The sequence below is a fragment of the Canis lupus genome, chromosome 7 (assembly GCF_003254725.2).
Source record: "Canis lupus dingo isolate Sandy chromosome 7, ASM325472v2, whole genome shotgun sequence".
Taxonomy (NCBI): Eukaryota; Metazoa; Chordata; class Mammalia; order Carnivora; family Canidae; genus Canis; species Canis lupus.
The window spans coordinates 78187635-78201072 of NC_064249.1; the positions used below are offsets into that span (position 1 = coordinate 78187635).

General features: G+C 42.6%; 1 protein-coding gene across 10 annotated transcripts in view; it reads left to right on the forward strand.

Annotated features, from left to right (window-relative positions):
* The first annotated feature begins 144 nt into the window (after nucleotides 1–144).
* The window catches only part of CEP192 (centrosomal protein 192), a 157525-nt gene continuing 144231 nt past the window's right edge, over nucleotides 145–13438 (forward strand). For 3 of the 10 annotated variants that reach the window (XM_025429599.3, XM_025429595.3, XM_025429598.3), the window contains exons 1-4: nucleotides 145–275; nucleotides 914–1084; nucleotides 7580–7747; nucleotides 8713–8838. In XM_025429599.3, the coding sequence (XP_025285384.3) occupies nucleotides 975–1084; nucleotides 7580–7747; nucleotides 8713–8838 (404 nt within the window). In that variant the 5' untranslated portion in view covers nucleotides 145–275; nucleotides 914–974. Of the gene's footprint in view, nucleotides 276–434; nucleotides 734–913; nucleotides 1085–7579; nucleotides 7748–8712; nucleotides 8839–13438 lie in introns of those variants that run through there. The other 7 variants (XM_049111889.1, XM_049111888.1, XM_049111891.1 and 4 more) reach the window with 4 other exon arrangements.

Consider the following 13438-nt stretch of genomic DNA (forward strand, 5'->3'; position numbering starts at 1 on the left):
TTCAAATTCGGGGACTGACCGTTCTCGCCCAGTCATCGGCCTCCTTTCCGCCCCGCCCCTTGGCGCTGTCCAATCCGAGGCCAGCCCTGAGGCCCCGCCCCGTCGCTCGTGCCGCGAACGGACGTAAAACCCAGGGCGCGCGGTGCGGCCAGTCTAGGTAGCCGCGGGTGCAGCGGGGGGTTTGCGCACGCGCGCTTGCTGCGCTACCAGGCCGCCGCCTGCCTCCGCGCCTTTGCGTACAGCTCTGGGCTCCCGCTGCTCGAGTGGCGGGCCTGGTGAGGAGGGGTTTCCTGTGTCCGGAGTGCGGTTCGGCCGGGGGCGTGCGGACTCGCTTTCCGCACGCATTCCGGCTGGCGGGCCGCTTGGGCAGTGGCTGTTGGGCGGGGGCCGGAGGCCGGGGGGTGGGGGTGGGTGTGGGGCCGGGGGGCCGGGGACCGGGGGGCCGGCTCCGTCCGCTCCTTGGTACCAGCCGGGCCGCCGCGCCGCACCCCGCGCGGTGAGTGCAACCCCGCGCCTCTGAGAGATTGGCTCTTACAGCGATGGACTTGGAGTTTGGGGGTCACGTCCTCGTATTCTCCCCCCGGCCCCGCTTCCCAAGGATGCGCTTCGCTGTGGAGGTTCCTCTCTGCAGAGCGCTCTGGACCGGCGGCGTTGGCTCCGTGTGCGCCGGCACAGGGTTCTGTTTCTCCGTTTGGTCCCGAGCTGACCCGCGAAGGAGCATCGTCAACTAAACGTAGAGGCTCCGCCCGAGGCACCCGGTGCTTCGCTGCTCGTTTTGGTTGCTGCTCGGCCCTTCCCATTTACCCCCGGACCTTCCTTGCCTTCCTTGCATCTGATTTCTTTATGGACAAACAAACCCTAAGGGAAGACACTGTTTAATGTCACTTGTACTTTTGATTTCTCTTCATTACAGACTCTGTTTAATAAAACATGAGGTCCCTTTCGAGGCAGTCGTTTGGAGGACAGCTGTTTTTATGAAAGTATTTCCATTTGCTGCTACCATTTTGAGGTCATTCGACTGGAGTTTTTACTGCTCCGAAATCAGTCTTTTCACCGAATTTCCGTTTTGTGATCAAAGTTTACGGTAAGCTTTGAAAAGTAATATGTTAAATGCCTATCTAATTATAGATTATTTCGTAGCACGCTGAGAGTTAATGATGAATGTTAGGGGAGCTTAACAGCCTGTGCTTTTGAATGTGGTTAATTATATGTGTAGACAATTAATGACTAAGGTAAGTGATACTTTATACATCCAGGAATGTAACTAAAGCAGTTAAATACTAGTAAGTTCAAGTGTAAAATTTTGAGGTTACTGCTTTAAGGAAATAGCAAGAGAAATCCTGGACATGGCTCTTGAGTTCAGATATAGTAAAAGAAAAGATCATGTTGTATTCTTTTCACTTTAGGAGGAGGGGTGGGAATTGCAATATAGAGGGAATTTAGGGAATTTTTCCTTCTTAGGAGAACTTTAGGAATGTGGTATGTCCATGGATGGTTTATTTATTTACTTACATTTATTTTTTAACATGGATGGTTTAAACAAGTGTAATCCTCATTGGAAATGAGAGACTAGCTGTTGGATGACATCTTCCACTGGCTTGTATTGCTACTGCACCTATGGCCAAGCTCCATTTCAGCTCTTAATACTGTCATAATTAACAGGGATTGTAATTGATAAGGGTCATCTGCTCTCTGAAGGGCGCTGCTTTATATTTGCATTTTCAGTGATAAGCAGAATGTGTTTCATGGTTTGTGTTTGGTAAAGATTGTTGTGTGAATATTTGCTTACTATCTGAATTTTCTAGGATTTCACTCTAAACAGGAATAAATCCTTGAAAATTTGATGCATGTTTTAATGTGGTTTACGTGTCTGTAAATGAATAAATAATTAACCGGATTGGACGTGGGAAGGCTAGTTGGAAGACTTGTGTAATAGTTGAGAATAAAAAGTGATAGGTGGTAGGCATTGGCAATATAGAAGTGGATCTCAGCTCCAGAGATCTATTTGGAGTTAGAGGCATTAGAATTTAATAACTAGGGGCACCTGGATGGCTTAGTTGGTTAAATGTCTGTCTTTGGCTTGGGTCATGATCCTGAAGTCCTGGGATCGAGCCCCACATTGGGCTTCCTGCTCAGCGGAGAGCCTGCATCTTCACCCTCTGCCCCTCATCCTGCTTGTGCTCTCTCTTTTTCTCTCTAATAAAGAAGTAAAATCTTTAAAAAAAAAAAATTGATAACTAATGGAGAGAACAAGAGAAATGGTCCTAAGTGCCTGGCTTGCGTAACAAGAGAATAGGGATAACATAGGTCAAACTAAAGAGCCGGTAGAGAAAAGCTAATGAGTTTGGTTTTATATTTGTTAGCTTTGCATCACTTGAGAGTGTGTTGGGGTAGGGTAGATGTCAGAGAGCCATTTAGAAATCGTCCAGAGCTCAGAGGTCTGAGCTGAAGTTGATTTGAAAATGAGGAAGATGGCATTGGTGCAGAGGAAAGACTACTCTGGGGCGGACTTGCCTGGCCATAAATTCTCTGCGTCCACATGTGCTGTGTGGCCTGGAAATTTTCTCATAATTCCCTCTCTTGGCCTCAGTTTCTTCATAGTGAAGATAATAGCTACCTTGCAGATTTGATGGAGGGATTAGAGAAATGTATATAAAATGCTTAGTGCATTATTTGATAATAGTGTAGACACCATAGGTCAGCTAGATAGCTAGGGAGTATAGATTATTTCTTTCAACTCCCTTTTTTTGTTCAATTCATAGTCCCAGTTCTGTATCAGCTACTGGGAATATATGGGTGAACAAGTTTGAAATGTCTCAAAGGTATGGATATTCTAAAGTCAAAAGATGTTGGGGCACCTGGTGACTCCTTTAGTTAAGTGTCTGACTCTTGATCTCAGCTTAGATACTGATCTCAGGGTCATGAGTTCAAGCCCCTCCACACCCAGTGTGGAGCCTACTTAAAAAAAAAAAAAAGAAATCAATGTCATAAAGTCAAAGATGTTGAAGATGCTGTCAGTCATTCATAAATATTTCATAAATATGTGCTAGGCATTACAAGTGTTAGGTAAGAGTGATGGACAGATAGGCAAGGCCTGTGCTCTCAGGGAGCAATCTTTTCAGTGGGGGAAGAAAAATACAAAAATAGTGATTTGCTGGAAGAAATTAAAACAATTGTGGGACTATATTTGATTAATGATGAAGAATCACCTGTCTTAAAAGGTAACATTTAAATTAAGGTGAATGTTAGGAAGGAGCTAGCTGGTGCTGAGATCTAACAAAGTACTCTAGGCCCCACGGTAGGGATGAGGCTTGGATGTTACAGGAACAGAGACACCAGTATGTGGTGAGTCATGAGCCTCAAGGATGTGTTTGGAATATAGACCTGTTTTGCCCTCTGGACCAGGCTCTACTAGTAGATCTGTTTGATTTGGTGTTTCTTACCGAATTGAAATGTGTTCAGGTGGGGTCTGTAACTTCCAGTTGCTTTCCACTTAACAGTCCTGTTGTCTTACAGTCTTTGTGCCTGAAAGCATTTGAGTTTGAGATCCCTACTTAAGAGAGTGTAAGATGTATGGTACATGACAGAAGATCTGAGATCAGAATCCTGGGTATCCCTACTATGTAAGGAACACATAGAGGAAAAAGATATCAAGTAAGATATAGAAGTCCTAGTTTGGATTCTTCTAAGACACTTGGCTGTGAAGGGGAGGCGAGAAAGTGGTGGCAGGAAGTATAACTGAAGGATGGGAACAGGTCTCCTACTTCCTCCATCTTAATATGGGATGGTTTTGAACATATTTATAGAAATCCAGAAAATGAAATAGAAATACTAAAAAGAAAATGCTGGGATATGATCTGAGGGAAGGGTGCTTATATGATAGTTGGTGCTAAATTTGCTGTGTATTATACATAGTTTGGAGACATTCAGGAAATTTATTGAGAATCTATTCTGGACAAGTCCCTGCTTAGGTAGAAATCCAGTGGTAAAATAGGCCAAGTCCTTGCCCTCATGAAGCTTACATTCTAATATGGAGAAAAAACAGTTAAACAGTTGAATTATATAGCATACTGGATGGTGGTCAGCACCACAGAAAAAAGAAAACAGGGTAAGGAAGTAGGAGTCGATGAGGAGGTTGGTGAGGGAGACCAGACAGGTAAGTGGACTTTTATCAAGACCTGAAAAAAGTGAAGGGGCAAGGTGTGAGGCTATCTGGGGCATCAGTGCGCTGGGCAGAGGTTAGAGCCAGGGCACAGTCCCTTCAGGCCGGTGCTCTGGCACGTTGTGGGGATAGCAGGGAGGTGAGGATGGAGAGGATGGAGCAAGCAAGGCAGTAGGAGGGGCAAGGGATAAGGGCAGTAGGAGATGAGATCAGATTATTCAGCCCCTTGTTGGCTATTGGAAGCATTGACTTTTAGTCTGAACGAGGTGGGAAGGAGGGAGGATGGAGAGGATGGAGCAAGCAAGGCAGTAGGAGGGGCAAGGGATAAGGGCAGTAGGAGATGAGATCAGATTATTCAGCCCCTTGTTGGCTATTAGAAGCATTGACTTTTAGTCTGAACGAGGTGGGAAACCCGTGGAGGGTTTTGAGCTAAGGGGTGACAATATTTGACTTATTTAACAGGGATAATTTTAGTGTGTGCAGAATAGACTAGGGGAGGAAGAGTGGAGGTGTGGAGATAGTTGTAAGTCTCTTGTAGTGAGTATCCAGGCAGGAGGTGGTGGTGGCTTGACCAAGGCGGTAGCAGTGGAAGTAGTGAGAAAGCACAGGTTCTGGTTATATTATCAGGTACAGACATCAGGATTTGCTTAGGGATTGCTTTTAGTGGGTGTTTGGGGGAAGGGTGGTACTTAGTAATCACTATGGTTTTTGGTTTTAGCAACTAGAGAATGGAATTGTCATTTTCTCTGTGGAGAACTCTGAATATCAAGCAGGCTTTCTTAAAGGGGTTGGAATGAGATCACATCAAAATTCAGGTGTAGGAGTCTATTAGATATCTAAGTGAAAATGTCTAGAAGGTAGTTGTATATCTGAGGTTCAGGGGAGAGGCCCAGACTGGAGATAGAAGTTTCATGTTGTATTTAAAACTGAAGCTGAGGGCAATCACCCAGAGAGGGAGAGTCAGTCAAAGGGATCCAGGAGCATGCCCTGAAACCCTCACTGTGTGGAGGTCTAGGAGATGATGAACCAGTCAAGGAGAAGGAAAAGAAGCATCTGGGGAGGTTGGAGAACCCAGACAGTTGTGTCTTGGAAAACAGTGAAGAAAGTAGCTCTTTGAGGAAGGAGTACAAATTCCATATGGGCATGTGCTCGCTCTCTCTCGCTCTCTCTCGCTCTCTCTGTCTCTCTCTCATGAATAAATGAATAAAATCTTTAAAAAATTCCATATGGTTAGGTCAAAGAAAACGGGACTGAAAATTGACTGTGGGATTATGGGGTTTGGCAATAGGGAGCTCAGTGGTGATTGTGACAAGCATTTGGATGGGGTGGTGGGACAAGAGCCAGCTTGGAGTGGACCCAGGAGATGACAGGAGTGGAATTAGATGCCTATAGTGATTCCTTTTGGTATCCCTTTTGGTAAAGGGAGTGTAGAGAGAATGAGGAACAGGGAATGAGAGAGGGGAAGGCTTTTTAAAAGATGAGGAACTAACCGCATGCTGGTGGAAGTGGCTGCACAGAGATTTGACAGTAGTTAGGAGGAGGACCAGTTGCTGGAATGGATGTCGCTGCATTGGTGACAGGGGTGGGATCAATTGGAGGTGGAGAGGGGAGCTTCCCATGGGAGCATGGATATTTCAGAGTCAAATAAGATTTATAGCTCTCTCTGTTGTCTTACAACATTTTCTACTTTATAGAGTAATTAAGTTAGCCCAGTTCCCCCAAAACCTATACTTGGGAGCATCTGTCATTGGCCCCAGCCTAGTCCATCATTGTCCTCTATCTCACCAGTTGTGGTAGCTCTTTGAATATCCTTCCAGGTGTTAGTCCCTCTCCCTTTCTCTGCTAGGGTCAGTCCTTCCCTGGGTTGTAGAATACAGTCCGTACTTCCTAATATACCTTTTAAGGTCTTTAGAATCAGACTCCATGGTGTCATTCACCGTGTTATTTTGTACACCCAACCATAGTGCCAGAACACGTTGGAGCACTTGGCTATTGCCACCACACACTTAGTGCTTAGAGCGGATTTTGGAATCAGACCTGGGTTTGAATTTTACTAATTGTGCAATGTTGGGTAAATTTAGCTAATTTAGTCTGTTTGTTTCTTTTTTCATAAAATGGGATAAGGGATCCCTGGGTGGCGCAGCGGTTTGGCGCCTGCCTTTGGCCCAGGGCACGATCCTGGAGACCCGGGATCGAGTCCCGCATCAGACTCCCGGTGCATGGAGCCTGCTTCTCTCTCTGCCTGTGTCTCTGCCTCTCTCTCTCTGTGACTATCATAAATAAATAAAAATTTAAAAATAAAATAAAATAAAATAAAATGGGATAAATGAGTTAAGGTAGTGGGTATGCAATAAATCTTAATTCTCTTCTACCTTTGCTCATGTTTACTTGTCATTGTTAAAAGGCCTCTCATGTCATACTTGGCCTATAAAAGTTCTCTCTTTTTTTTTTTTTTTTTAAAGATTTTATTTATTCATGACAGACACAGAGAGAGAGGCAGAGACACAGGCAGAGGGAGAAGCAGGCTCCATGCACGGAGCCTGACGTGGGACTTGATCCCGGGTCTCCAGGATCACACCCTGGGCTGAAGGTGGCGCTAAACTGTTGGGCCACCAGGGCTGCCCAGTTCTACTCATTGTTGAATGAGCAAGGCCAATACCCATTTATTGAGCCTTTTGTGATTAATTTTTTTTACTGAGTTCCATATAGCCCTTACGTGATAAACAATCTGAAACATTTCAGAGATTACATATCCTAAGTACTGTGATCAGGGTTAAGTAGAACCAATATAGGCTGGGGGAATCTCTCAATACAGATTCAGTGCCGGTGTTTTCTAGAGTTAGTCCTTTGTATACCACGCTGACCATTTTTGCCTGGTCTGTGTGCCAGCTATACTTTATTTAACTTACATTTTTCCTTCAGTGGACTTCTTTTTAAACTAATATTTACTCATCCTTAACAATATCTGAAATCAGGAGCTAGATTTTGCTGGTTCACTTTTTTTTCTATTCTATGTTAGAATGAGTACCTCATTCTAGGTAGACTTTTAAGTTCATCCTGAAATCATCTGTATGTTCTTCAGTGTTGGGTCTTCTTTGTTTCTTTACTACATAAGTGTGGCAATTGATATTCTTTACTATAGCAAACCAGGAGCAAATTAAGCTGTGTTGTATTTTGTTATGTTTATTTTAATTATAAAAAGATAGTTTGGCATTTATAGTCTCAGCTATGAAGTAGCAAAGTATTCTGGAAATTACTTTACCTCTCAAGGCTTGCTGATTTTATCCCCTTTGTGCTGTTCCAAAAAAAATGATTTTCCCCTAAGATTTATTAGCTTTCTAAGATTTATGAAACTTTTAATCATTTGAAAAGGTTTTGTAGTAATATTTGATTTTTTAAAAAAACTTACTATTTCAGTGTGATGGAAAATTTTCGAGGAATAGCCGAAGAGTCAATTCCAAGCTTTTTAACCAACTCATTACTTGGTAATAGTGAGATTTTGGAAAATGTCACTCTTTCTTCAAATCTTGGCTTGCCTGTTGCCGTTTCAACACTTGCTAGGAATAGATCCGGCACTGACAACAGGTAAGAATTGCTTGAACAGATGGCTTTTTGGTAAAATCTAGAAAGCCTGTAACATTGATACTTCCGTAAAAATTTCTCAGGCAAGGGGTGCCTGGGTGGCTCGATTGGTTAAGTGTCCAACTTTTGGTTTCAGCTCAGGTCATGATCTCAGGATCCTGGGATTGAGCCCCGTGTTGGGCTCCACTCAGTGGGGAGTCGTTTTGGGGATTCTCTCCTTTTCCCCTTCACCCCTGCTTGCTTGCATGGGTACATGTGTATAAATTCTCTCTCTCTCTTTCTCTCAAATAAGTGAATTTAAAAAAAATTTCTCCGCCAAGCTTGAGCTTTTGCTTTATGTATATTGTATATATATGATCTCTCTATATACATGTATATTATATATATTCACGTATATAATTATTGTAAAAGATTTCATGTTTCCCTATTCCATTGCTTTAATCTGTAGTGGGTGGGTGGATTTGGAACTGAGTACCAGTGACCTTTTGGTCTGCTAATTGTTTTCTCTGTTCATAGTGTTTGGATTTTGTATTAGTTCAGTCTTATTGGTGGCTAGTAATTTGAGTTGCATCTCCATATATGATGTGCACAGTTCATCCATCTTGTATTATGTGTAAAGTTTGCTCATACTTAAATAATCTAACTACTTTTCTGTCTTCCTTTCAACCTAAACATTTGGTAAGAAGCATTGTCTTTATCTTTGGAATGAAGGAGTTAACTCTAAAAACTTTTAGCTTTGAGGTTTCTGTGACTTTTAATACATATACATTTCAAAAAAAAAAATACATATACATTTCATTCCTGATACATAGATTTTCAGTGCTTTGCACATGAGATGATGGTTTTGAACACCGAGGGCCCTATGTTTTTATCCACTAGTAGTTGGTTTTATAGTCATGTGGCCGTAATGTCATGGTGAATTTTAAATATGTATTATTTAATCATTAACAAATTTTTTTTGTGTGTAGGTATCCTGATACAGAGGCTTCTTATTTAGTAGAAGGGAGGTTTTCTGTTCCATCTGAGTCCTCTCCCAGTAGCCAGAGTGAAGCTGAACCAAGAGAGAAGTTACACCTTAGCTTTCAGGATGATGAGTAAGTTCATATCTTGTTTTGTTTTTGCCATGTTAAAAGTAGGTCTTAATCTTGCGGGAAATGAAAGTGTGACTGTGTCTCTGAATAATTCTAAATATAAGAATCTTGAAGAGTTTTCTTTATATGATCTTGATCAAAAACCTTTTTTAGCTTTTCAAAATATTTTTCTCATTCCAAAAGTAATAGAAGCTCATTTTATTTTTATTTATTTTTTTTAGAAGCTCATTTTAAAAAGCAGAAAATACAGAGACCTATCAGGAAGACCATAAGTCTGTAATATTACTAACTAGAAAATAGTCTTCAGGCACCTGACTGGCTTAGTCTGTAGAGCATGCAACTCTTGATCTCAGGGTTTTGAGGCCCATGTTGGGTGTAGAGATTACTTAAATATAAGATCTTAAAAAAATGAGAGAATAGCCATTGATTATCTATAGTCCCAGTCTGCTTTCTTTCATTTTTTTTTAAGATTTTATTTTATTAGAGCGAAAACAGGAGCAGGAGAGGGGCAGAGGGACAAGAAACAGATGCCCTGCTCAGCGCCAGGCCTGAAATGGGTCCATGATCCCATGAACTTTATGCTCCCACTAAAAGATGTACATGAGCATGCCTACTTTTTGGAGCCCTCCCTAGCATTTGGTGGTATTTTTATTCCTTGCTTTTAGAAGTAAAAAAATTGGTACACATGCATAAATGCATAGAAGAAAATCTGGAAGGCTGTATACCAAAATGTAAATAAATGGTAGTTATCTCTTGCTGGTGGTATTTTAGGTATTCTAAAGTTTTCTTTGTTTGAATTCATAATGGAGTGTTTATGGAATTGAACATACTTTAATGTTTATTCATTACTTACAGTTTTGTTGTGAATTTGCTTCTTGGTAACATTTGGATGCTTTCTGTATATTAAAGATGTTAACTTTTTGAAAACTCATTGATTCCTTGTGTATTTTTGACCGAGTACCTACTGTGTGCTGGTACTTCTCTTAAGTACTTGAGAAATACTGGAACAGATGTTAAACAAAAAGACATTAAAAATGTATCCGTTTTATAGTATACTTGAAGGGAAAAGTGCTAGAAAAGAACATGATAAGGAGGATAATTCGGTGAGCTGAAGGGAGTGGTCAGTATGGGCCTCATTGAGGAGGTGTAAAATATGAGCAAAGACTTGAAGGAGGCCTACGGCACCTGGGTGGCTTAGTCAGTTAAGCCTCTGCCTTTGGCTCGGGTCATGATCCCAGGGTCCTGGGATCGAGTCCTGCATGGGCTCCCTGCTCCACAGGGGGACTGCTTCTCCCTCTCCCTCTGCTGCTCCCCCTGCTTTTGTATACTCACTCTCTCCCTCTCTCTCAAATAAATAAAATGTTAAAAAGACTTGAAGGAGACAGCCATGTAGACGTTAGGATGAAGAGGATTTTAGGTGGAGGCTGCACTAAGGTAGGAGCATAGCAGAAACCTGTGTTCAAATAGCAGAAAGGAGGCTGCCATGGAGTGAGCAAGGATTTTGAAAGGTGGAAACCATTAGAGGGTTATGTCTTCAAAGTTTCACTCTGGCTACAGTAAATAGATTGATCGGAGGCAAACCTGTTAGCAGAAAGACCACTTAGGAGGCTAGATTATCAAAGGGGTGGGGTAGTTGGAGAGGAGCACCAGAGCGCCATGTTGGGGCACTTCCATGTTTAGCTGGGAGGGGAGGGATGGATATAGAGATTGAGGATTAGCGGCTGGAGCCAGGAAGAAAACTGTCTCGGAAGCCACAGAAAGAACTTATGTAAAAGAAGAGACAGGATCCAATGTGCTCAATAAAATGAGGTCTAGGAAGTGACAATTGGAGTTAGTGTAGGTTAGGTTGTTGGTAATCCTGACAAGTGGTTTTGGTGGAAGGAGGAAGAGGCATAGTAGCATAGGAGAGTGAGTTTAGGAGCGAATGGGGGTGAGTATTCGAGATGGTGAGTTTGCTGCCAAATGGGTCTTTTGTGGTGGGAGAAGTTACTGCATGTTTACATGGTCATAGGAATGATCTGGAAAAGGAAAATCTGATTATGTAAAAGAAGGGAATTGGCGGAGCAACACCTTTACAAAAATAGGAGAAGCGGGGATCCAGTGTGCTGTGGAAGGAAATGACTGTAGAGGGAGGACTGTGGATAATTTCTCTGTGTTAGCAGGTGGGAAGGCAGAGTGTGTGGGTGCATGTGGTGTTAAGAAGCTGGGAAAGTTGCCTTTTCAGGGTTCAGGGTCTCAGTGCAGTAGGAGCCATGACATCCACTCAGGGTAGAGGAGAAGGGAGGTGTAGATGGTCATGGGCCTGTAGGAGAGTGAGCGGAGAGGGAAATAGTGGCATGTCAGCATGAGGAGTCAGTCCCACTTGAGGGTCGTGTCATGGATCTAGTGTGATTGTGATGTTTTCTCCAACCCCATTCAGCTGTAGGGGTTGCTGGCAAGGTATGAGGAGAGAGCTGGCTTTAACTAGGCTTGTGGTTTGATGAAAGCAGTGAGGGATGAGGAAGTTGAGGGTGTGTGAAGATCGGCCATGAGGTTTAGGTTAAGGAAGAGGCGAGGATAGCAGAAGGGCGAGGGAGTGTGAGATGTGGTTGTAGGAGTGGATTGGGGGCTTGGGTTGCATCAAAGGATTACAGAGTTGAGGTATTAAGGCAGATGACATAAGGGGGTGATAGGTGACTCCCAAGCTAGGGGGCTTTAGTAAAGGTGATCTGGAAGTTGTACTGAGGGGACATGCTGATGGAGACTCATATTCCATCTCCATGCCCAGTGATTCCAAGGCTGTGGGAGAGACGGACAATCTCCATTTGCCAGTGTTTAAGGGGGTCATTGTCCTCATAGGACATCCTAATTTTTCCTGGAGAGATGAAGTGAAAGGGACTTCAAATGGCAGCAGTAAGGAGTCCTGGGCTTGGTGAAGGGCATCATGAAGTTGGTCCCACCAAACTGATGTTGGCAATGAGACAGGAGACATGGGGGAGACAGGAGGAGAATATTGGAAGTAACCTCTTCACTCTTTGATGAGGATTAGGAGATCTGGGACGTGGTCTTGTCTCTTGCTGTTAATGGAAGATAAGAGACCTGGTAGGGTGGCCTAGATGCTCTGTACTGGTGGCCTCACTCTAGACTTTCATTGGGTAGAGGCAAGTGCTTTGGGGCTATTCCTTGCCTGCATTGAGTAGTCTGAAGATCGGGGTTGTTAGTCTGAGAGCCAGGACTTCCTGTGGCTGCTGTCATGGTGGGTGCACAGCCTGCAGGGGCATGTTCTTAGTCCATATGTGAAGGATGGCTTCTGTGGCTCCTTCTAGGGGAGGCTGGAATTTATGTTTTAATAATACCCTTATTCTAACTTTGGAATCAATGAATATTTTAGCTGAGGATAGGATTCAAAGATGAAAGTAACTTTCACAAAAATAAAAAACTTTCACAAAATTTTGAAGGCATTGTTACATAGTGTGAGAAGCCTGATGTCATTTTGGTACTTGACCATTTGTAAATGAAATTTTTTCTCCCTGGAAATTCTCAGAATCTTTCTGAGTCTGGGTGGTTATGCCCCACCTCAACTAAATGCTAATTGGCATCAATCCTGATATATATATTTTAAGATTTTATTTATTCACGAGAGACCCAGGGAGAGAGGCAGAGACACAGGCAGAGGGAGAAGCAGGCTCCTCTCAGGGAGCCCAATGTGGGATCGATCCAGGATCCCAGGATCACGACCTGAGCCAAAGGCAGACACTTAACCACTGAGCCAGTCAGGCTTCCCCAATCCAGAGATTTGTGTCCTTTCATTCTAGATAGGACACAAGTAATAATAATAATTATTATTACTTTGGTAATTTTTTATTTTTCTTTATGAGATTATGGTTTTGGATTGCATGGGTTGGTCTATTGTTTTTTTCCCTTTTTTGTTATTTTATTTTTTTAAATATATATATTTTTATTGAAGTTCGATTTGCCAACATATAACACCCAATGCTCATCCCATCAAGTGCCCCCCTCACTGCCCCCAGTCACCCCATCCCCCTTCCTACCACCCCTTCCACTACCTCTTGTTCATTTCCCAGAGTTAGGAGTCTTTCATGTTTTGTCACCCTAATTTTTCCCCACTCATTTTGTCTTTCCCGTATAATCCCTTTCACTATTTTTATATTCCCCGTGTGAGTGAAACCACATAATGATTGGTTTTGTTTTGTTTCAGTGCAAATAGACAATGTTCTAAATAAAGTTCCTAATTTTTTTTCCCCTACCCTTCTATTAAATCATTTGGCAGTCATAATTTTGAGAGCTCTTTTTTCTGGTCTTTTTTTTTTTTTTTAATTTTAATTTTATTTTTTATAATGGCTCCTTTTTGTGGGTGTAATAGCTACTTCAATGTTTTCTGAGAATTCTAATTGAGATTTTTTGAAGTTCTATAAATTATTATTGTCTCTGGGATTGTTTACTTTGTTCATCTTTATTTTTATCCTCCAAGCTGCTGCTTCTCCGTCATTTGATTTATGGCTGTCTCTTAGGTTGCTAGTGCAGGCTCGCAGGTATCCGGGTCTCATTTCTGTTAGGTCCTCATGTGAGCTGGGCAATTTTCCTGGATGGCTTCGTCTTAGGG